Here is a 21,827-nt window from a genome sequence, read left to right on the forward strand (position 1 = left end):
CGAAGAAAAACCCGCAGCATCCTTATAGGCTCGGCAGTGCTATGTTGGCTAGCACTATGGAAGAAAGAGACTTGGGGGTCATCATTGACCACAAGATGAACATGAGCCTGCAGTGCGATGCTGCGGCTAGTAAAGCGACCAAAATGCTGGCTTGCATCCATAGATGCTTCTCAAGAAAATCCCGGGACGTCATTCTCCCCTTGTACTCGGCCTTAGTGAGGCCGCAGCTGGAGTACTGCATCCAGTTTTGGGCTCCACAATTCAAAAAGGACGTGGAGAAGCTTGAGAGAGTCCAGAGAAGAGCCATGCGCATGATCAGAGGTCAGGGAAGCAGACCCTATGATGACAGGCTGAGAGCCCTGGGGCTCTTTAGCCTGGAAAAGCGCAGGCTCAGGGGCGATCTGATGGCCACCTATAAGTTTATCAGGGGTGACCACCAGTATCTGGGGGAACGTTTGTTCACCAGAGCGCCCCAAGGGATGACGACTTGGTCGAATGGTCATAAACTACTACAAGACCATTTCAGGCTGGATATAAGGAAGAATTTCTTTACTGTCCGAGCCCCCAAGGTCTGGAACAGCCTGCCACTGGAGGTGGTTCAAGCGCCTACATTGAACACCTTCAAGAGCAAACTGGATGCTTATCTTGCTGGGATCCTATGAGCCCAGCTGACTTCCTGCCCTTTGGGCAGGGGGCTGGATTCGATGATCTTTTGAGGTCCCTTCCAGCCCTAATGTCTATGAAATCTATGAAACCATCAGGGAGCACATCTGTAATGGGCCAGCAGCAGGGATGATGCTCAAGGGCAACCAGCATGGTTTCATTAGGGGCAGGTCCTGTCAGACCAACCTGATTGCCTTCTATGATCAGGTCACAAAAGCATTGGATGCAGGTATCGTGGTGGATGTAGTCTTTATGGACTTCAGCAAGGCCTTTGACACCGTCTCCCACCCCATTCTCATCAAAGAACTAGGTGACTGTGTCATTGATGCCTACACAGTCAGATGGATTGCAAATTGGCTGAAAGGTTGTACTCAGGGGTTTAGTGGTGGACGGGTCTTTTTTGACCTGGAGGGAAGTGGGCAGTGGAGTCTTCCAGGGCTCGGTCCTTGGGCCCGCACTGTTCAATTTTTTTTTATTAGTGACTTGGACGACGGGGTAAAAAGCAGCCTGTTTGAATTTGCTGATGATACCAAGATTTGGGGTGAGGTGGGCACACTAGTAGGGAAGAACAGATTACAGCAGGACCTGGACAGGTTACAGGGGTGGGCTAACGAAAATAGGATGGATTTCAATACTGACAAGTGCAGGGTGCTGCACTTGGGCAGTAGTAACTGGCAGCACACTTATAAGCTGGGAAACTCCCTTCTCGAGAGCACGGTAGCAGAAAGAGATCTTGAGTCATTATTGACTCCTAGATGAACATGGGCCGACCACTCGAGGTCACAATCAATAGGGCTAACCTTACCTTGTTGTACATCCACAGATGCATCTCAAGCAGGGCCAAGGAGGTGATCCTCCCCCTCTATGCGACACTGGTCAGGCCACAGCTGGAGTACTGGGTTCAGTTCTGGGTGCCGCACTTCAGGAGGGACGTGGACAGCATTGAGAGGGTCCAGAGGAGGGCCACCCTCATGATCTGGGGACAGCAGGGCAGACCCTATGAAGAGAGGCTATGGGACCTTAACCTGTTCAGCCTTCACAAGAGAAGGCTGAGGGGGGACCTGGTGGCCATCTATAAACTCACCAGGGGGGACCAGCAGGGTTTGGGAGAGACCCTGTTCCCCCTAGCGCTCCCCGGGGTAGCAAGGAATAACGGCCACGAATTGTTAGAGAGTAGGTTTAGACTAGACATCTGAAGGCACTACTTCACAGTCAGGGTGACTAGGATCTGGAACCAACTTCCAAGGGAAGTGGTGATGGCTCCTACCCTGGGGTTCTTTAAGAGGAGGCTTGATGTCTACCTGGCTGGGGTCATTTGAGCCTGGTTTTCTCTCCTGCCCAGGGTCGGGGGTTGGACTTGATGATTTACAAGGTCCCTTCCGACCCTACTCCTCTGAATCTATGAATCACCTTGTCAAGGGTTGGAAGGATTCCAAGATCATCTCTGTCTGGGAGCTGTGAATGGAGTTGAGAACACTTTTGTCAACAACAGAGTCTCAACTGACAAGGTCTTCAAAATGCTCCTTCCAACAGGCATTGCTGGCTGCCCTTTCTTGATCAGGTCTCCTCCATTCTTATGTCTCAAGGGGGTTGGTCCTTGAGTGCTTAGACCATAGAAGGCTTTGGTGGCACTAATACATCAATATCATGGAAGTTAGCACTCCAAGTCATTAGTCCAGTCATTATTGGACATTATTGGACATTGGACATGTCCAACATGAATTATTGGTCATTATCCAATGTCCAATAATTCATGTTTGAGCACGAGTGCTCAGACAAGATAGCTGTGTTGGCTCTGCTGTGACTTCAGCTAATTCCCTAAGTACCCTAGGATGAAGATCATCAGGACCTGTTGACTTAAATACATTCAACCCCTCCAGGTGCCCTTTTACTAGGTCAGCTTGGACAGTTGGTAGGTTCGTATCTATACTGGGCTTACTTAAGGTCCCAGTGGGATGCGTATTTGTATTCATGTCCAAGAACACTGATGCAAGGAAATAATTTAGAAGCTCTGCTTTGGCCATCCTGTCTGTTACCAGTTGCCCTAGTTCATCCTGAAGGGGCCCTAAGTTACCCTGTACCTTCTTTTTGCTTCCTATGTACTTAAAGAATGGCTTTGTGTTATCCTTAACTTTTGCTGCCAGCCTAAGCTCCATTTCTGCTTTGGCTTTCCTCACTGCTTGCCCCTGTTAAATCTATCTAGTATTCTTTTTTGTAAGCTAAACAGAATGAGATGTATTAATCACTCTCTGAAGGACATTTGCCCTCTGTCAGGTAATTTTACCTTTTGCACCCTCCCCCAGTTTCAACATCTTCTAAGAAATATGCAAAGGAGAATTGTGTACTGTATTTCAGTATTAGTTTCACTAATGTCATGCAAATAAATAAATTAAGTCTACTTACTACTGTTGCAGTTTTAAGTTACCAGGAACTCTAAAACAAGTAATGGTGTCTATAATGTAGAGAGCCACTCTCCATATGCCTCTTATCCCACCCAGTTCCTCCTTAATATGTTGTAACCAGTGATTTTTAACATTTTGGTCATGAAAAGTGTTCACTGTGGTTGAAATGGTTCCTTCCTAGATGCAGAGATTGGGAATATGTGGTGATGAAATAAACTCACTTCCTTTTATATCTGAACCTGGATTCCATTATCTCTTTTGCTCCATTAGATCCCAAGGCAGGACTCGCCCCCCTATTTGAAGTACAACTGGATTTGGTGAAGCCAGATTTGGTATTCCACCCTTCTTTGGACCCTGGTGCTAATGATGGCTTTTATGACATCATCGAAGGACTCATCAACGACATCTATCGAATCTCATCGTTGGTACCAAGGCTAACTGAGCACAGCATTTTCCCTCATTATCAGGTCCCGTGTTCTGTCAGACATTCTTTCGTTGTGCAGCATTGTACAAAATTTGCTCCAGATCATCATAAAGTCACAGCACCTTTCTTTTGTTTTTTAGGCTGATATGGAGGACATGGGTGATTTAGCTGACATGCGCCACAACCTGATGGAGCGTGTTCAGAATGTTATGTCAATTTGCTGTGATTACCGCAGTTCCTTTGACCATTACTCATACCTCTATGGGGATGACAGGAAAGAATTTATACGCCAATTCCTGCTGTATGGGCATGTACTTACTGCAGCAGAAATTGAAGCCCATGCTGAAGAGGGTGTTCCAGAGTCCCCTCCCACATTGCAACAGTTCAAAGAACAGATAGATTCATATGAAAAGATATATGATGAAGTCAACAGCCTGGAGATGACGAATGTTTTTGATGGTTGGATGAAAATTGATGCCCGGCCCTTTAAAGCTTCTCTGCTTAATATAATCAAAAGGTGGAGCCTGATGTTTAAGCACCACCTCATTGATCATGTCACACATAGGTAACAAATACTTTTTTGCTCCATTTCCAGACCTCCATCTGTTGGGTTTTGTCCAAAGTTCTATAGTGAACCATGGGGCATTTATTTTCCGTCCATTGAACTAATAAACTAAAATACAAACAATTGTAGTGTCCGTCCATAGTGTCATGGACTGGCAGCTCCATTATATCCAGTACGTATTCCATTCTCTGAGACTGTCACTTCTGATTTGATCTGTGACTGAAACTAAGCCTAGATGTCCAGTGCATCTGAGTGGCTGAATAGAGTTGTGAATCAGGATTTCTAGGTCCCACTTCTACTTCTTCATGCCTCTTGCTGTAATTACTCTGTCACCTTCCACAGTCTCTCTCTCTCTCTCTCTCTCTTTTATTACTTCTGTCTAATTGTAGGGATTTGTAATTATCCTGTACACACTTCAGCTTACCCAACAATAAAGGCAGACTAATATTACAAGCTATTTCATGGGAACATTTAACTTACATTTTTGACATTTCTGAATGAACTTTCTTTGTGTACGCTGTTTTGTCTTCACTCCTTTTATGGATGTTTTATCTAGTTTTGTTGACATAAGTGCAAAATTGAGGAGTTTTGAAATGGAATTAGAAATTCACATATGATAAATGCTGGAAAGATGATAAATGCTGGACTCGTTTGTCCAGTCAGGAAGAAAAAGACTATGTGATTTACCGGGCAGTCATGACTAAAAACTGTCTGTCTTTCCCTGAAGTATTCCATTTGGCCTGATTCAGCAGCCCACCTTATTCTTTGGCAAAGCATCTGAAGATGAGCTTAAGTCCCTTGGACTTTCATGGGACTTAAGCATGTGAGTAAGGGTTTATTGAACTGCAGTTTTAAAGCCCCAGTTGAAGGAATTGGACAGGAAGGAAGACAGCCAGTGCTTGAAATGTCCATTCCTCTTGGTTTTTGTACCAATCCAAATGTATGGGCTAAAGCTGATAACCGGTGTAAATATAAATTGCTCTGTTTTTCTCCTTTTTTTTTAGCTTGGCTGACCTTAAAGAGTTTATAAACATTGCTGATAGAGGTTTAAGCAAAAAAGTTGAAAAAGGAGATTATGATGGGTTGGTAGAGATTATGGGTCACCTGATGGCTGTTAAAGAAAGACAGAGTAGCACTGATGAGATGTTTGAGCCCCTAAAGCAAACCATTGAACTACTGAAGATATATGAGCAAGAACTGCCAGAGGAAGTATATAAACAACTTGAGGTTGGTACAGAATAATGACCAGTATACAAAAGTACTAAATAATAGACACTTAAAAGGAAGTGATACATTTATGTTACTTAATTTTTAACCACCTGCCAATATTAGCCATTGATTAGACTGTTTTGACAACTGGGTTGCAGAAAATCTATTGTGGATGGGTCATAGCAGCACTGTTTAATGTTGCATTGAAATTTTCATTTAAAGCAGAGATAAAATCTTTTGTTTCTTATGAAAGGCATAGCTTTTGGCTGTCAAAACTTGTAACAATTCCTCTTGAAGAATGTAATACATTTTTAAAGTACAACCCTTTATTAAATATGAGTTATAATTATTTGTATAGGTCCAATGAGCCATTTTTATGAGTGTGGTACTAGGGTGGTAATGCTTGGTGGTAATGCCTATGTTCAGAGCATTAGTTTAAGGTCTTATCTATACTACACTTTTTTTTGGACTTAGATGTGTTATTTATGGATGTGAAGAGATCACATCCTTTTAATGATGTAGGTTTATGCAAGTAAAGCTCATCAAGATACAGGTATGCTACTGGAAACGGTCTTCTACAGCTTAGCAAGCATGATATATACATGCAGAAAACTCTTTTCCACATTTCTCCTAGGAGTATCTGCCAACATAGCTATCTTGTTACAGCTGTAGCAGCAATAGCTCCATAGTGTGGACAAATCTCTGCATTCTGAAGATGTGTATTTGGTTCCTACATCTTCCAAGTGCTTTCTGACAGACCTTGGCTAAGTCACCAAGGGCAGGCTTTTATATGTAGCTAAGTACCTAAACATGTGAATAGGAACCTAGACATTGTTCAAAATCATACTGCCAAGCTGTCTTTAAGAACCTGGCTTTATCACTCTGAGCTGCAGTTCTCCATTTTTAAAACATAGGTAAAAGATGTTTATCACTCATAGTTGCTGTGGGGGTATGTTAAAGATTGTGAGGTGCTCTGAACCATGTTATCTAAGATATTATTAAAATAGAAAAATACATAACCAGAGGCTTATTTAAACAGCTCCCATTACAGTCCTTGTGCTGGTTGTTAGGGCTAAAGCAAGACCTTTCTAAAAAGTGCCCCTCTATTATAAATTTATGGAATGATAATTCTGTTTTTGTTCTCCAGGGAGAGCTGTTCTGTGTATGAGACTTGGCTTTGACTAAACTTTTCCCTTTTTTAGTGTTTGAATTTTTGTGATTATAGTAAAGAGAGCACATAATTTCTTTGTAGGGAAGCTGAAACACCAAAGCTCTCCTTAGGATATTGGAGCCAGGAAAGTCTTTTTTCTTACCAGCAACCTGCTGGCTTCATACAGCTAAATAAAGTACAGGTTTCCCTTGTCAACCCCTGGGGTTAGGTTCCTTAAAGTTCCCGTGGTTAGCAAAACCATGGTTGGCAAGACAAAAGGCTTATGGGAGGGTGGCGGGCTGATTTGCGGCCATGGAAAACTGTGGTTACTCAAAATTGTATAGTATGGTAGCCAAAATGGTATATGGAATATTAAGCGTGGATATTCAAATCCGTGGTTGGCAAAACCATGGTTGGCAAGGTTAACCTGTACTGATTGCTATCTGCTCTGTACAGAAACAGAAGTGGATATGTTTCTTAATGTAATGTATCCAGTATGTAATGTTTCTTAACGTAATGCATCCAAGATGCTGCAAAGGAAGGTGTAGTGATGGCAGCAAGTGCACTATGCATGTGTGGTGAGCTTACTACGCATACATCCACCACTTGCAACTGGTGCTCTCAGTGATGAAGTGGAGTGCAACTTCACCACATCACTGCACCCTCATACCCCTGGGTCTGTTCCTGAATGAGCACCTGTCTACCAGACTGACTGGTGCTTTTGTATTTCATGTGGTTGGAGATATTCTAACTGGTAAGCAGACACAAGTATTTTGAGTAGTGTCAGACAGACAATGGGTTCTGAAAAAAAAAGTAGTCCAAAGTTCTGTTGTAACTGTTCCTTTTTTTCCCTCGTTATTTTCCTGTTGTGATTTGTACTGGGAAAAGAAATGGAATAAGGGAAATAGCCTCATAAAAATAAAAAAAGAACGGAAGCAAGATGTAGAAAACTAAACAGGGCATTTTGGAACAAAGAGGGCTTGTATATATGTAAAGGGAGGGGGGAAGCTCTTAACTTTCAAGGTGGAATAGTTCAGTTCTGTTTTAGTCAAGTCATGTGTTTGCCTTTTATGTCATGATAAAACTATCCTTATTGGGTAAGAAAGTAAGTCTTGTGCTTTTCCAGCATTGTAACTATAAAGAGATCAGATACATATTATATTAAGTGGAAAATAGTGTCTGCCAGCTTTTAAATTTTGTTTGTAGGAGCTGCCAGAAAAATGGAACAACATAAAGAAGCTGGCAATAACTGTGAAACAGCATGTGGCTCCTTTGCAGGCAAATGAAGTGACAGTTCTTCGCAAGGGCTGTGCAGCATTTGATGTTGAGCAGCATAAATTTAGAGAGAAATTTCGCAAAGAGGCACCATTCAGGTATGATAAAAAAAATGGCATGACAAGAATCACAGAGAGAAAGCCTTATTAGGACATTTCTGAGCTGCCCTTAAGGGCATATATTTTAACGTTTACTTCTCTCTTTTTATTTGGTCACAAGGCCAGAGTTGATGTGTGTTATGTTCTCTCTCTGGGGACCCTGTCCTATATTAATCAGGTATTGGATTCAGTGAAACTAGTTTTAAAATATTCAGAAATTTCAAACGATTTTGGGGTCTAAGTCCCATTTTCAAAAGTGACGGGTGTGCATAGGAAAGGACTGATGCATAGGAAAGGACTGGTGTCACTTTGAGGAGTAGAACTGGGGTTTTTATATGATTTATGGTAATATCCTGATCAGCAGTATAGATATCTCTGTTTATGCTTCAGCCTGCCTAAAAATATGTATCTTGCCCCAGGAGCGTTATCTGAATTGACAGTTAGGCACCTAGAATCCTTATGCAGCAACTGGGGAGAGTTAGGCATCACCAAGAAGTGGTTCATAGCACCTACTGGCGATGAGCAAGCCAGTGGGAGATGTTAGGCATAGAGGAGGGTCTGAGCTTCTGCTCCTCATTGGAGTTTAGGCACCTCCTTGGAGTTTAGGCATTAAAACCCATTAAGGGTAGAATTCATTGCTAAAATGCATAACTGAAATTATACAGTTTTTAGGCATCTAAGTCATCCAATGACATTCTGTTTTACCTGGCAGTCAAGGTGTTAGAGCACCTACTCAAGTCAGGGGATGTCTTGTGGACTCAGATTATAGCTTCATTTCCCCTTGAGAGAATCTTGATGTCCCTTATCTGAATCATCTGACCACAGACCAGGCAGGACAGCATGTCCTGTCCTGTTGATGATAAGCCACTTGGCAGCCAAGAGGAAAAGTGTCCAGGAGATAGAAGGAAAACAAGCAAGAGGGAACCTAACAGTTGTAGCTTTGGGACATGGATGTTGTTCTAGAAGGAGGTTTGAAACTCCCATGAGGCTGAGGGCAGGGAATTAGAACCCAGATTTCCCATGGCCTCAGCAAGTGCTCTTACCACTAGGCTGTTTGTAGAAGGGACTGTAGCAGTTCTCACTGTATTGGTGCTGACCCGATATGCCCCTGATACATCTGTTGTCCTCTACAGACTGTGATACTAATTGCAGCAAATTAGTCTACTGTGCAGTTAAGCAGATATGTAGATGCACCCAGTGGGTCAGAAGCTTCTGGACTGCCCTCTATCCTTTTTTTCCTCAATGATTATGATAGTAGTTCAACTTCAAAAGGAGTACTGGAGAAGGCCCTGAACAATGAATGACCTATGGTGATTAGAGTGCTGTACTGGGAAGTCAGAGAGGTCCCAGGTTCCAACCCCATCTATGTGAGGATGATGTAGAATTCAGGACCTTTGCCTTCCCCAACATGTGCCCTAGGCTCTTAGCTGTGGGAACACATACACAGTCACTTTTCCTTCCAGAGGCTAAGACCAATAGATGCATGTTCTAGGCAGCTCCATTTGCAGGCATCTAAGTTTGGTACATATCCACAGAAAATGTGTACAGGCTATGACTGTTACTGCACAAGATCAATGTAGTTGCACAGTTGCCTAGAGGCATTTTATTCTTTGGCATGTAGCCCTGACATGTAAGTGCTAAAAAATCTATGTGAACATTGGGAAAAGAAAAATATGCCATCCTAAGTGCATGCCAGTTATTTACATAATGGCTTTATGTTTAGAATACTCTTCCAGGAAGTCTGAGACCTGGGCTTTATGCACTTTTGATCATGAGGGCTTTAAGTTTGTATTTTGCATCTCACTTTAATTGCCATGCTATAGAAAAGTCTGAGTTATGCGATTCCCCATCCCTGCTGCTGAAGACAGGCCACTAGATAGCTAAGAATGCATGAATACTGGGGCCAGAAGCAGAACAAGCAAGGGGGAGCCTGACTTTATAGCACTAAGCTTTCCTCTCCCAAGAAGCAGAGAAAACCAGGATTCCAGTCCTTGATCCTAGGTTATTTCTGTTTTTAAATCAATGTTTGAGTAATTTATAAATCATTCAGGGAGCAGGGATGAGAAACTCCATAAATTGCATCTTCCCATGCCAGGAGCCTCTGATCCCCTGTATCTGGAACCCCACTGGAGCTGCCGTATCATGCCCCATTGGAGCTGCCAGAAGCATGGTTGAAACTCCGTAGTCGGGGAAGCCCTTGAAACATTTGAGGCAGAGGATCAGCTGGACTGGGGGCTGTCAGGCTCGACTTGACAAACAGCTGATTGTCAGCCTCAGCCAGGACAGCTCAGGGGCTTGAATCAGACCCAGTCCTGTCTGGTGCCCTGGCTGACAATCAGCTGGGCCTCAGTGCAGGCATCCCCAGCTCTCCAACTGAACCTAGGACTGGCAGGGATGGGGGAGGGAGAGTGGGGAGACAGCAGTTAGCTGATTGGTGCCCTGGCCCCAGGGGCAGCCCCAGGTTATGTGGGGCTCCGGGCACCTGGCTTTCAACTTGCCAGTGGAGGAACAGCCTAGGATCATTATCCTGGGGTTCCCTTTGCACTAGTGAGTACAAAGGGTGCAACTGGGATCTTATCCCTGATACCAGAATTTGTGTCCCCTGATATGGATGTGTTGCATGAGAGAGGGCTAATTGTTGGGACCGGGGATCAGATTCCATCATGCCGTTAAATGAACATGTTCCAAGATCCTTAACTTTTTAGTTTCTTTTGCCAGTAACTTGTACCTCAAAGTAGCAGCAGGTACAGGTATCTGAAAAATAGCACAAAGAGGGAAATTTTCTTTTGGGTTATTTTTCCATAAGAAGCTAAAAATGTTGCTTACAATGTTGCCTTCCTTTTCACTACTTTTTATCAAACAATTTACTCTTTGTAGAAACTAAAGGTAAAAAAATCACTGACTTAAAGGGGAAATGATTAGGGCACCTCATGATTTGAAGCTGACATCAGTACCACTATGTGGAGTATCCAGTGGAACAAGTTATAGCTGTTTCATCTCTGTTTTGTCTCTTGCATAAACCAGTTGGCTTATATTTTATTTACAAGTGATTATAGTCTTACTTATGGAGAAAAATTCTTTCTAGGTTTGATACTGAAAATCCTTACCAAATACTGGATGCAAACCACATTGAGATTAAACAAATGGAGTCAACCGTGGGTTCAATTTATGAATCAGCTGGTTTGTTTGAAGTCAGTGTTCCAGATTATAAACAGCTAAAGCAATGCAGGAAGGAACTTTGTCTTCTCAAGGAACTCTGGGATATGATCTCTGTTGTTGACTCGAGAATCAACGATTGGCAGACCACAAAATGGAGGGATATTAATGTTGAAAACATGGACATTGAGTGCAAAAAGTTTGCTAAAGATATTCGAAACTTAGATAAAGAAATGAGGGCATGGGATGCTTTCATTGGGCTGGACAATAGGGTAAAGAACACCCTGACATCTCTGAGGGCTGTGGCAGAACTTCAGAATCTCGCCATTAGGAAAAGGCATTGGAACCAGCTGATGCAGGCAACAGGTGTGAAATTCACCATGGATGCAGATACTACTCTGGCTGATCTGCTGCAGCTCAACCTTCATAACTTTGAGGATGAGGTTCGCAGTATTGTGGATAAAGCAGTCAAGGAAATGAGCATGGAAAAGGTCTTGAAAGAACTTAAAACAACCTGGAGCAGCATGGAATTCCAATATGAACCTCACCCCCGGACAAAAGTTCCCTTGTTGAAATCTGATGAAGATCTAATTGAAACTTTAGAAGACAACCAGGTACAGCTGCAGAATCTAATGACTTCCAAGTATATTGCCTTCTTTCTGGAGGAAGTGTCCGGATGGCAAAAGAAGCTGTCTGCAGCAGACTCTGTCATTTCTGTCTGGTTTGAAGTGCAGCGTACATGGTCTCACCTGGAAAGCATATTCATAGGCTCAGAAGATATCCGGGCACAGCTCCCTGAGGTACAAATCAGAAAAACAGAAATCATGTTTCTTTCAGTTTGGAAGACATATAGGATAATATTCTTTATTTGAACCCAAGTTACTGGAATTACCCTGTTAACCACAGTGGCCCCTGCCACTTAACATGTACTAGTTACACTGGTGACTCTTTTATTTGCCTAAGCTTATCTAGCAAGCCACATAGCCTTTCTATAATGAAAGTTGTGCTGTTTCCCGATTGGGTGATTCCTCAAGGATGAAAACCCTTAATGGGCTCCTCTTTTCTTCTCTGTACTTTGCAAATACAAAATCCTTTATGTGAGTGCCAGGCTGCCAGCATTATTTGTTATACAAAACACATTCTTCCATTTACTTTAGAGGAGGAAATATGGATAATTACCTAGGCAAATAAAAAACAAAAAAGTTTGGACTAGACAGTCCTGACAGGACCTTTCAAAATGCAATTACATGCAGCTGGGCCAGTTGTTCTGCTATTTATTCTTTGACAGGAAGAACACAAACCCATTATATAAGAATTTTACTGTTCTCCAGTGCCTTTTAAAGGAGTTTCCAAAAAAAAAAAAATGTTTCCAATTAAGAAAGAATTTTTGGTTGGCTCCTGGTCTTTATCTGGACTGCACACACCTAGTCTGAGTTGGATAAAGCACATATTCTTATGTACAGACATGTCAGAGTATAAAGCTTGCTTTTTCACTTAGCTACCATCATGTCTGTGTGGAGTACATGATCCCTGGTATAAACCTGAGTAGTCTGTGGGCTGTTTTAACTTGCAATAGCTGTTAATAGCAAGAAGTACTGAAACTGTTTTTGAGGGTGAGCACAATAATCCTGGTTATACCCACAATTGTCCAACCATTCCCCTTACATCATCTTGCATTCCTTTCTTACTTTTGTCATTGTCTGTCTGACCAGGTGTTCTTCTAGGACTTTCTTCCTCTAGTTGAATAAGTACCTACTACATTTTTGGTGCTAATGCAATAAAAATAAAATGCACAGTGATAAAACAGCCTGGAATATTAGTGACAGAAAGCTATTACTATCTGATAGCTCTTTGGTGCGCATGAAATCTGTCTATGATCTAAATCTGCTTTCTTACCCCATCACAAGTGGGAGTCCCCATCACAATAAGAACGTGACATCTGGCACTAATTTGCAGTTTCTTCTTTTTTTTCAGAAGAGAGGCCAAAATTCAAATACCTCTGGAGATTGGATTCCCATGGGAGTGTCTCAAGGGCAGGGTGATAACATTTTGCCAAGAAGTGGGATGCTTGTGTGTTAAATTCACTTGAAGTGAAACACAGAATTTGTTATTTACAGAGAAATTGGAGACCACTTTATTGAGTTGTTACAAAAATATTTGCAGGGGAGGGGGACAGCTTGGCACTATTGTGTGGTTTGTCGTTAACTTTAAACAGAGCCAAGGCTTTTCATAGTTTCATAGTTGGTAGGGTCAGAAGGGACCTAAGCAGATCATTTTTAATGCAGCGTTTATTCTTCACTGAATTGCTTGAGCAACTCAGGAGCCTCACATTAGGTGGAGAATTTAATTTGTTAGTGGATGGGTCTACACATGCACTTCAATGTGCATTCGCCTATTTTAATGTGCACTAAATTGTCACAAAATCTGTGCTTAGTTAATGCACATTCAAATAGGAGAATTTGCATTGTGTCATTTAAAAACCATACTCTATAGTGAATGTGCATTAAGACAGACTGATGCACATGTTCCTTGTTCCTTATAATGGAGGTACTAGATTTAATGTGCATTAACTAAAACGTATTAATATATGTGTAGACATGCCCACTTGGTTCTCTGCTGGACAAGTAGGATTTCCTCAGCCATCCCTTTGTAACCAAAGTGTGGAAGGACCTTTCTCACTGGTAGTAGGTGTGTCCATATGAGTGATGGACTGACCACTCCTCATTCTGCAGCAGGGAGGGAAATGATCATCCTGGAGATGAGAAAAGATTTGTTGTTCTTCCCATGGAAGGACTTTAACTGTGTTCAAGAGGAACTTCTGCTCTAAGACACTTCTTCCTTATCCAGAAGAAGGATACCAGGGGCACAGCCAAAGAATGCTCAGTTTCCTAACAAAAAAAACCTGCATAGGGAAATGGGCTGTACCGGGGAACAGTTACTGAACAGATCCTTTAATACATCTCTCTCTTAGATAGGTGAGGATTAAACAATGGGCCATGATGCCTTCTCTAGTCACACAGACTGAATGACTTAAATGGAATGGTGCCAATGATACTTTTTGGCCTAGAAGAGCACCCATTCCAGCTGTATGAATAAGGCCACAGTCAAAGGGATCCCAAAGAATAAGTCTTTTTTGGTAAAGAAACAAGTGTGTTAATAGTCAATGTGGTTTCTGTTTTACCATTCATAGGACTCCAAACGTTTTGAAGGAATTGATGCTAATTTTAAAGAACTGGCCTATGATGCTGAGAAAACTACAAATGTAGTTGAGGCTACCAACAAACCAGGTCTATATGAAGAACTGGAGGATATTCAGAGCAGGTGGGCTACCCTTCTCTCTGCTGGCATACAGTGCTGGGTTCAGCAAAATTAAGTTGACATACCCTGTGTTCTTAGATCTCTTTCCTGGACTGAGGTGGGCAGTCTGTTTTCAGCCAATCTCAATAATTAATTTATTCATTCTTTTTTATTTGTGACTCACCAATTTATAATCCCAAATCTTGTTATCTCAGTGTTATAGCTGAGCATTCCTGTTTATAAGAGGCAAGAAATTTATAAGGTTTTGAGTGCAATGTGAGCTCACTTACCTCATATATATTCTATATTAGGTATATATTTAGCAATCTAACAAATAATAAAAAATACACATATCTGTAGCATGACTGAGTCAGTGTTCATTTGACATCCATAATTACTAGGTATTTAAATTCACAACCTTAATATTGCAAAGCTGTCCTTGATGCACAAAACTAGATACTCTGAGGAATCATGAAATGCATTGGAACAGATAAATATACACTTCACATTTAACGTAGTGGTAGTTTGGTTAGAAAATGCACACTTAAAAATGTAGAGCTTAGAGAGATGTATTTTCATCAGTGTCACTAGTATAAAAATAGTAGGAAACGTGATGTAAAGCCCTAAACTAGGGTAACTTTACCCAGTCTGGTATAGAATTTAAAATAAACATGTTGAGTTACAAAAGCTGCATGTTCCTTATGAGGACTAGCTACATGCTATGCACGAGCTTTATACATATAGCTATTTTAGCTGTGAATCCAAAAATGTAATGAGTGTTATTTAAAGAGGTTTTTTTTTTTTTTGACTGATTGAGTTTTTTCATATTCAAGGTCACTGAATGCAAATTGTTAAATGGGCGGGGAGCAGTGTCTGGAAGCGGGATGGGCAGGCAGGGCTGGGGCTGGGATTGGTATCGTGGGGCCATGATAGCGCGGGGCTGGGACCCAAGGCTCTGTCCTGTGCTCCCAGAAGTGGGTGCAGGACAGAAGGGAAAGGGTGTCCAGGCAATGTGTCCAGGTCCAGTGGCAGCGGCAGAGACTGGCACCAGCAGCTAGAAGGAACTCCTGCTGTGAGGGCTGCTGGGAAGTGAGTCTGGCTGCCATTCCACCCTAACCCTGCCACGTGCCTGGGGGTGGCAGGACTGGCTGCACACATCATGGCCCAGTTTGCCCCCTATACCTGGGCTGGGTGGGGCTGAGGGATGTGCTGCATGTCAGACAAAATCCCTTGGCAGGCTGCGTACAGCCTGTGGGCTGTATTTTGCCCAGACCTGGTATAATCCTCTGAGTACCTTACACATGATATCAGTAATGATAGTTAAGACCCTTGCAGACATGAAATCTGTTTCTGGTGTCAGAATTGTATTTGTTCATCTGACCTGCAATGCTAAATTCTAATGGAAATATGTCTGCTTATTCTGGACTGTATTTCTCTGCTTTGTTTCCCTAGATTGTGTCTGTGTGAGAAAGCCTTGGCTGAATATTTAGACACCAAGAGATTGGCCTTCCCCAGATTTTACTTCATTTCTTCTGCAGACTTATTAGACATTCTTTCCAATGGCACCAACCCACAACTAGTAAGTTTTGTACAGTTTATCTTTTTATTTCCAAATTATATTGATAATGTCATAGCGGACTAGAGTGACATACTCAGAATGTTCTTGTACCTTATTGTAGAATGAAATAATGTGTTTATTCGCCATTAGTGTAGCTATTAATGACAATTTGTATATATTTGTTCTTAGTTTATAACTGTCCATTAGATGGCAGCATATGCATTATTTTGTCTTGTCTGAATATTTGTATTCCAAATTGGTCTGGCAAAATTTCACTAACCGTGACTAGTGTATATTTTTGACAGCATAAGAGGAATGCATTGAGTTTTGAAGAAAAGCATTTTCTTTAAATATCTTAGTCCAAACACCCTTGAGGAATACCTAACCGCTGGATACGTAACTGGAGAATCTTGATATTTTCAGAAAATGCTTAGCACTCCCCCTTTAAGAGACACAGGTTGGGCAGTCTAAAATGGAGACATCTGAAATGTCAAATCACTTTTGAAAGTTTGTTGGAATATCACTTAGCAGAATTCATTGGTGACGTGTAGGGGGCGCATGCAGGTGCACATGCATCACCTGAGACTGGTTGTGCCCTCCCTGAGAGAAGCGCCGGTGGCACTTCCTGGTTTGCCGCCGGGCAACCTGGCTGTAGGCTGCTGCAGCAGGGGCAAGGGGTGCACTGGGCTCGCAGCCTGCTCAGCACAGTAGGTAGGTAGGTAAAATTTCTTCGGGGGAGGAGGGGACGGGAGCAGAGATTAAGCCCCTCACAGTGCAGGAGGGAGTGGGATAGGGGCAGGGGCGAATCATTTACCCCCACCCCTCCCCACTCCCTTCTGCGCTGTGGGGATTGTCCGCTGGGCTGGGTCATGGGGCAATTGGGTCGTGGGGCAATTGGAACCCGGTGGCTCCCACCGCTGGTCACACTGCAGGGGAGCCGAGGGAGGGGCGGCACGTTCCCCCAACCCGTTGGCTCCAATGCACCGTGGACCTGGACGAGCCGCTGGGCTCTGATTACCCCACGACTTGGCCATTCACAGTGAATGGAGCCCTGGCCAGACCAGGTAATGGAACATGCAGAGCCCAGTGGCTCCTGCAGAGTCGGGGTGCCAGGGAGCCAAGGGGGGCACATGCCCCCTCTCCTATCTTTTCACTGGGCAAGGGTGGGCTGCAGCTGCGAGGTGAGCTGGGCTCTGCCTGCTCTGCACCTTGCTGCAGCCTTTGAAACCGGCACAGCACAGCACCATGTGCTCCACCCAGCAGCGGTACAGACATGGCAGCGCGCCGCTGTCAAAGGCTGCAGCAAGGCACGGAGCCAGTAGAGCCCAGCTTACCTTGCAGCTGCAGCCCACCCTTGCCCCATGCAAAGATCAGGGGGGCCATGTGCCCCCCCTTGGCTCCTCAGGGCTGCGACTCTGCAGGAGCTGCTGGGAATGATTTAGGTGGGGCGGGGCGGGGTTCCCGGGGCTTCCGTCTCCTCCGTCCGGGTGGCACAGCTGAAGCTGGCCCTGCTTGGGTGCAGCCACATGGGTGCAGCAGACCCCAGCCCCGAACCCAATCCCTGCCCGGTGCAAGCCCCAGCCTCATTCCCTCCCCACCATGACCCTTTCCCCTCCCTCACCCCTTCCCCCACAGACTTTTGCATGGGGAGAGGGTGCGCATGTGCCCACACACAGACCCCTCTGGCCCCGGCCCCCCAGTCGGCAATCGGCCGGGGACCCCTTCCCCTGGTGGGTGATCAGCAACTGTTGCCCCCCCAATATTAGGAGGCACCAGTTGCCCATGGCAGTATTCATACTTCTGGGTTTTTGCTTCTGACTAACAGGCTGGTGAAAGTCCCTGGGCTCTTTAATTTGACTCTTGAAAGCAGTGATAGTGGGAAAGGAACAAGGCATTGGTCACATTGTGCCACTTTTGGTACATTGATAGCTGAAGTTGATGGCAGTGAACTATGGCTTTTTATTTTATCTAGTTACCTCACAAGAGAAAGGGCCAAGGCGGGCAGTACCAGGATGCTATGCAGCTCCTATAGTGCTGCTGAAGGGACTGGCTTCAGGCAGTACTGCACTGAAATGATCAGATTTTCCTTTCTGCATCTGTATGTATATGCATCATAGGTTATGGTGGCAATCGTGGTTGCTGATATAAACCGCTGTGTACCCTTTTTTATTCAAGTGACAATTCACATTGTTTCATATTGGCAAGAAAACTTCTTTGTGATTTCAGCTGGCTCAGGGCTGGGATGATACTATACCCAGGGCATTGTATATCCTTACGTTGTCTGATATGTTTAGTTCACTTGCACTTCCTAGTGTATATCTAGAAAACCAGTACTAGCAAGGATATAAAAGCTAGTGATGATTTTTCGATTTAAGGCATCCAAAGGTATAAAAGTAACTAGGGTCGAGTCCACTTTTCTTGCAGGTGGGGAATATACTCAAGCACATTCAGCAGGACCTGGCTTGTAGTGGGTGGAAACTGTTTGGGAAGCAAGTGGATTAATTTTCTTTCTGGGAAACTCTCCTACAAAGTCAAAGGGACTCAAAAAAAAAAAAGACTGGAGTCAGGTGGTGATACTTCAAAGAGGTTGTCCTGCAGCCATACCATTATTATTGCCCTGAATGGTTAAAAATGACTCTGAGGAGTCCCATCAATTCATAGAAGTCCTTCTTCACAAAGCAGTGTTTCTTGAAATAACAACAGAAAGGGCAATACTGTGAAGACAAACTGCACAAAATATTGCATCAGACAATAATATGAATTCTGGGATAGAGCAATGAGGAACCACATTATAGAGCAGTGGTTCTCAACTTTTTTAGACTCAAGGCACCTGCTATTTTAAGGAGTGAGAATGCTGCAGTTAGGACCTAGGGCTGCTGAATAGAGGCTAGCTTCGAGAAAGCAGGCAGCCAGGCATCCCTGCCACTGAGGAAGAGAGCTGCATTAAAAAAAAAAAAAGAGGCAATGCCTACAACCAGTCAAAAGACAACTGGTTAGCACAGGCTGACTGTGGGAGAACTTGTAGCCAGGAGGCCAGCTAGCTATGAGGAGGTGTCTGTCAGCAAAGAAAATGTCAGCAAGCTGCAGGCAAGGACCAGACCTGGGAGATCAACTCACCCAGGGAGTGGAAGTGGAACAGACAGTGAGGCAGCCTAGAAGCAAAGGGCTGCAGACTGCTGAGCTAAGCCCTAGCTGGGAAAGCAGGCAGGTCAGCAGACACAGGAAAGGTACACCTGTGGGAGAGGCTGCAGCATCAAATGACCTGATGAGCACCGCTTAGGAGGCACATAAAGCCAGTGCCTGAAGGCAAACAGGTAGTTTGGCCCTGCAGGCTGCAGGAAAAGAAGCTTGTGGAATGAATGCTGCAAGGGAATGCCTGGTGGACTGCTGAGCTGCCTTAAAGGTACCAGTAAGGTTCTGAGGTCTTGCCGGAGAGAGGGGGAGAATGTAGCCTGGAGCTCGGGGAAGCCTGATGCATACAGCTAGTGAGCTGGGATTTATGTTCGGACGCAGTGTGAGGATAGTTTGAGTTACAGCCAGAGGGCTGTTGTATTGTTTAAACTGGAGGTTTGGGTGGGACTATGAGGGATGGTTTGAAGTTCCCATTAGTATCCAAGGCGCACATGACTGCCTTGAGCCCTGGCACCTTTGAAAGGATCTCAAGGCATCGTACAGTTCCACAGCACCCTTGTTGAGAATCATAACTATAGAGGATGTTGCATCAGTTTTTTTTTTTCTGTTTTAAGAAATTAACAGTACTGTTGAGGGCTCAGGGTAATTCACTCTACACACAGTCTTTCACTCCTTTTTCAGGCTTCTTGTCCTTACTACTCTGGAGTAAGCTCCCTCCTACTACTGGAGCTAATCAATGTATGCCATATGCATAGTCCCTAATACACTCACAGTCTCTCCACGCTCTGTGGTCGCCTTCACAATCGCAGGCCAACTCTCAGAATAACAGCACTCCAGATATGGTCCCCAGGCTCCACCATGAGCTGATCTGCAGGCTCTTTCCCTCTCAACTCTCTACTTGCAGACTTTCAGCTTGCAGGCCCTTGGCTGTTTGCCTACTTTTAGCTCTTCTCCCTAGGAGCCTGTCTTCCCCACTGGATCCTTCTGAAATCTCCACCCTAGCTCCCCTTCCTGGGAACCTTTTAATTCCCTGCCAACTAATTAGTTAAGGCAACTGTTCCCATTGCCTAGGCAGCCTGCAATCAACCCTTACACCCACTGGCTGAGCTGTAAGCCTTTCACAGCTGCATACTGCCCTCAGGCTCCTAGAGCTGGCAGTCTGCCATAGGCGATGCATGCCTCCTGAGGTTGGGCGGGGGCATGGCGACTGCCCGCAGGCAGCAACACAGGCGTTGGTGGTGAGGGTGGGCTGAGTGGGGACTGTCCACAGGCGGCCGCGGTGGTGTGGGGGGCAGGGTCCCCCCCTGGCTGGACACCAAGCCTGGAAATGCGGGCAGTGTGCCTGGAAGTGCCTCTCGGCACTTTTTGGGGTGGGCAGCGCTCCACCTGCCTCCCCCCCCGTCTGTCACCTAAGCTGAGAGTGCTCGCTCTTGGGGGAGGGGGGGCACCAGCACTCTCAGGGGGTTCACAGGCTCCCCTGTGCACCCCCTACACGTTGCCTACACAGTCTGCTATACCGTTACAAACCCTCCCCTCCAAGAGGGAAGCCTTCTTCTAATTTTCTATCCCCCACCTTCTCTGTGCAGAAGTATAGGCCTCAACTCCAAGTTCTAGGCCCCCTGGCCATGGTGTCTCCCTTTTCTTTGCCCTGAGCTTGAACATCTACTGAACCACAGCTTTCCTTATGTTTCTTGGTCAGGGCAAAGCTGTCCTCTTCTAGTTCTCACTCTGGACACCCTGGTCCCTACGTCTTGCTCTCTTGACTTCGGCCCAAGTTTAAACAGCTACTGGGTCACAGTTTTGCCTATGCCTCTTGCCCAAGATAAAGCTGTCCTCTTCCAATTCTCACTTTGGACCCCTTGGCATGGGTCTTGTCCAGGACAGCCCGTGCTGTACTCCCACCCACACTTGCTGGCCCTGCCCCAGCCAGCATTCACAGATTGGCAGGGTTGCTTCCAATGTAGCACTCCCCTCACCTCCAATGGCAGATCCTCCTCCTGCTCCTGCCCCTGCAGCATCACTCCTGGCAAGGTTGGGGAGGAAGCTTCAGCTGCGTTTCTCCTGCCCCAGACCACAGAGCTCCAGTTCCAGTTCCTGGCCACCTTTCACCCACTCTGCCCACCTGCAGGTGGCTGCTCATTGTGTCATATGGGTAGAATGGATGGAGGGTGGCCAGGAGCTGGAGCCAGAGCCCAGCGTGCTGGGGCAGGAGCCTCCTGGCTGCAGCTCCCTTGCCCAGCCTGGAGCAGTGCAGCAGGGACAGGAGCAGGAGGAGCCACCGCCATTGGAGGCAAGGGGAGCTGAGCAGCACCTGCAGGGCTGCAGCCATACCAGAATCAGCCCTGCCAGAAGCTGTGAATGCTGGCTGGGGCTGGGGCCAGTGGGCATGGGCAGCTCAGTGCTGGCTGCCCCAAGCCAGGCTCAGCCCCATGTGGATTGCCATGGGGGCAGCCACGGGCCAGTTCCAGTCAATTGGTGGGTACCTCCGCCTCCCCCTGTGGGCCAGACCCAATAAGCTGGTGGGCCATATTTTGCTTATGCCTGTCCTTGTCCCTCCTGATCACTGGACCCTCTGGATTTCCCCCTCCCCTCCCACCCAGGCACTGGACCATCTCAATGTGCCTCCCCTCCCAAACCACCCGTGTTTACAGTGTCCAGCCTAACATAACATAAACCCAGATATACGCTCACTATCTAACTCCAACCGAACACATATAAGCCCACTGGCTATTACACTCAACTGCTCAAATGCCCCCTACTTGGGGTTTTATCAGGTCCATAGTTCACTTCAGAGTAATGCTCCCCTGCTGCTCGGGTGACCTTAACAGGACCCTCCTCCATACTAGCAATCTCAGGCTGCCCATTCCCTGCAATCTGTCCAGAAAGGCCATGATTTCT

At 45.1% G+C, this 21,827-nt stretch overlaps 1 protein-coding gene across 1 annotated transcript in view; it reads left to right on the forward strand.

The window, feature by feature from the left end:
- DNAH9 (dynein axonemal heavy chain 9) overlaps nt 1–21,827 on the forward strand; it is a 515,733-nt gene that overhangs the window by 101,404 nt on the left and 392,502 nt on the right. Inside the window, exons 16-22 of the mRNA XM_059732606.1 lie at nt 3,336–3,532; nt 3,630–4,054; nt 5,059–5,281; nt 7,620–7,786; nt 10,872–11,742; nt 14,133–14,263; nt 15,692–15,818. Coding sequence (XP_059588589.1) covers nt 3,336–3,532; nt 3,630–4,054; nt 5,059–5,281; nt 7,620–7,786; nt 10,872–11,742; nt 14,133–14,263; nt 15,692–15,818 — 2,141 coding nt within the window. The remainder of the gene's footprint in view (nt 1–3,335; nt 3,533–3,629; nt 4,055–5,058; nt 5,282–7,619; nt 7,787–10,871; nt 11,743–14,132; nt 14,264–15,691; nt 15,819–21,827) is intronic.

This window comes from Alligator mississippiensis, chromosome 8 (genome assembly GCF_030867095.1).
Source record: "Alligator mississippiensis isolate rAllMis1 chromosome 8, rAllMis1, whole genome shotgun sequence".
Lineage (NCBI taxonomy): Eukaryota > Metazoa > Chordata > Crocodylia > Alligatoridae > Alligator > Alligator mississippiensis.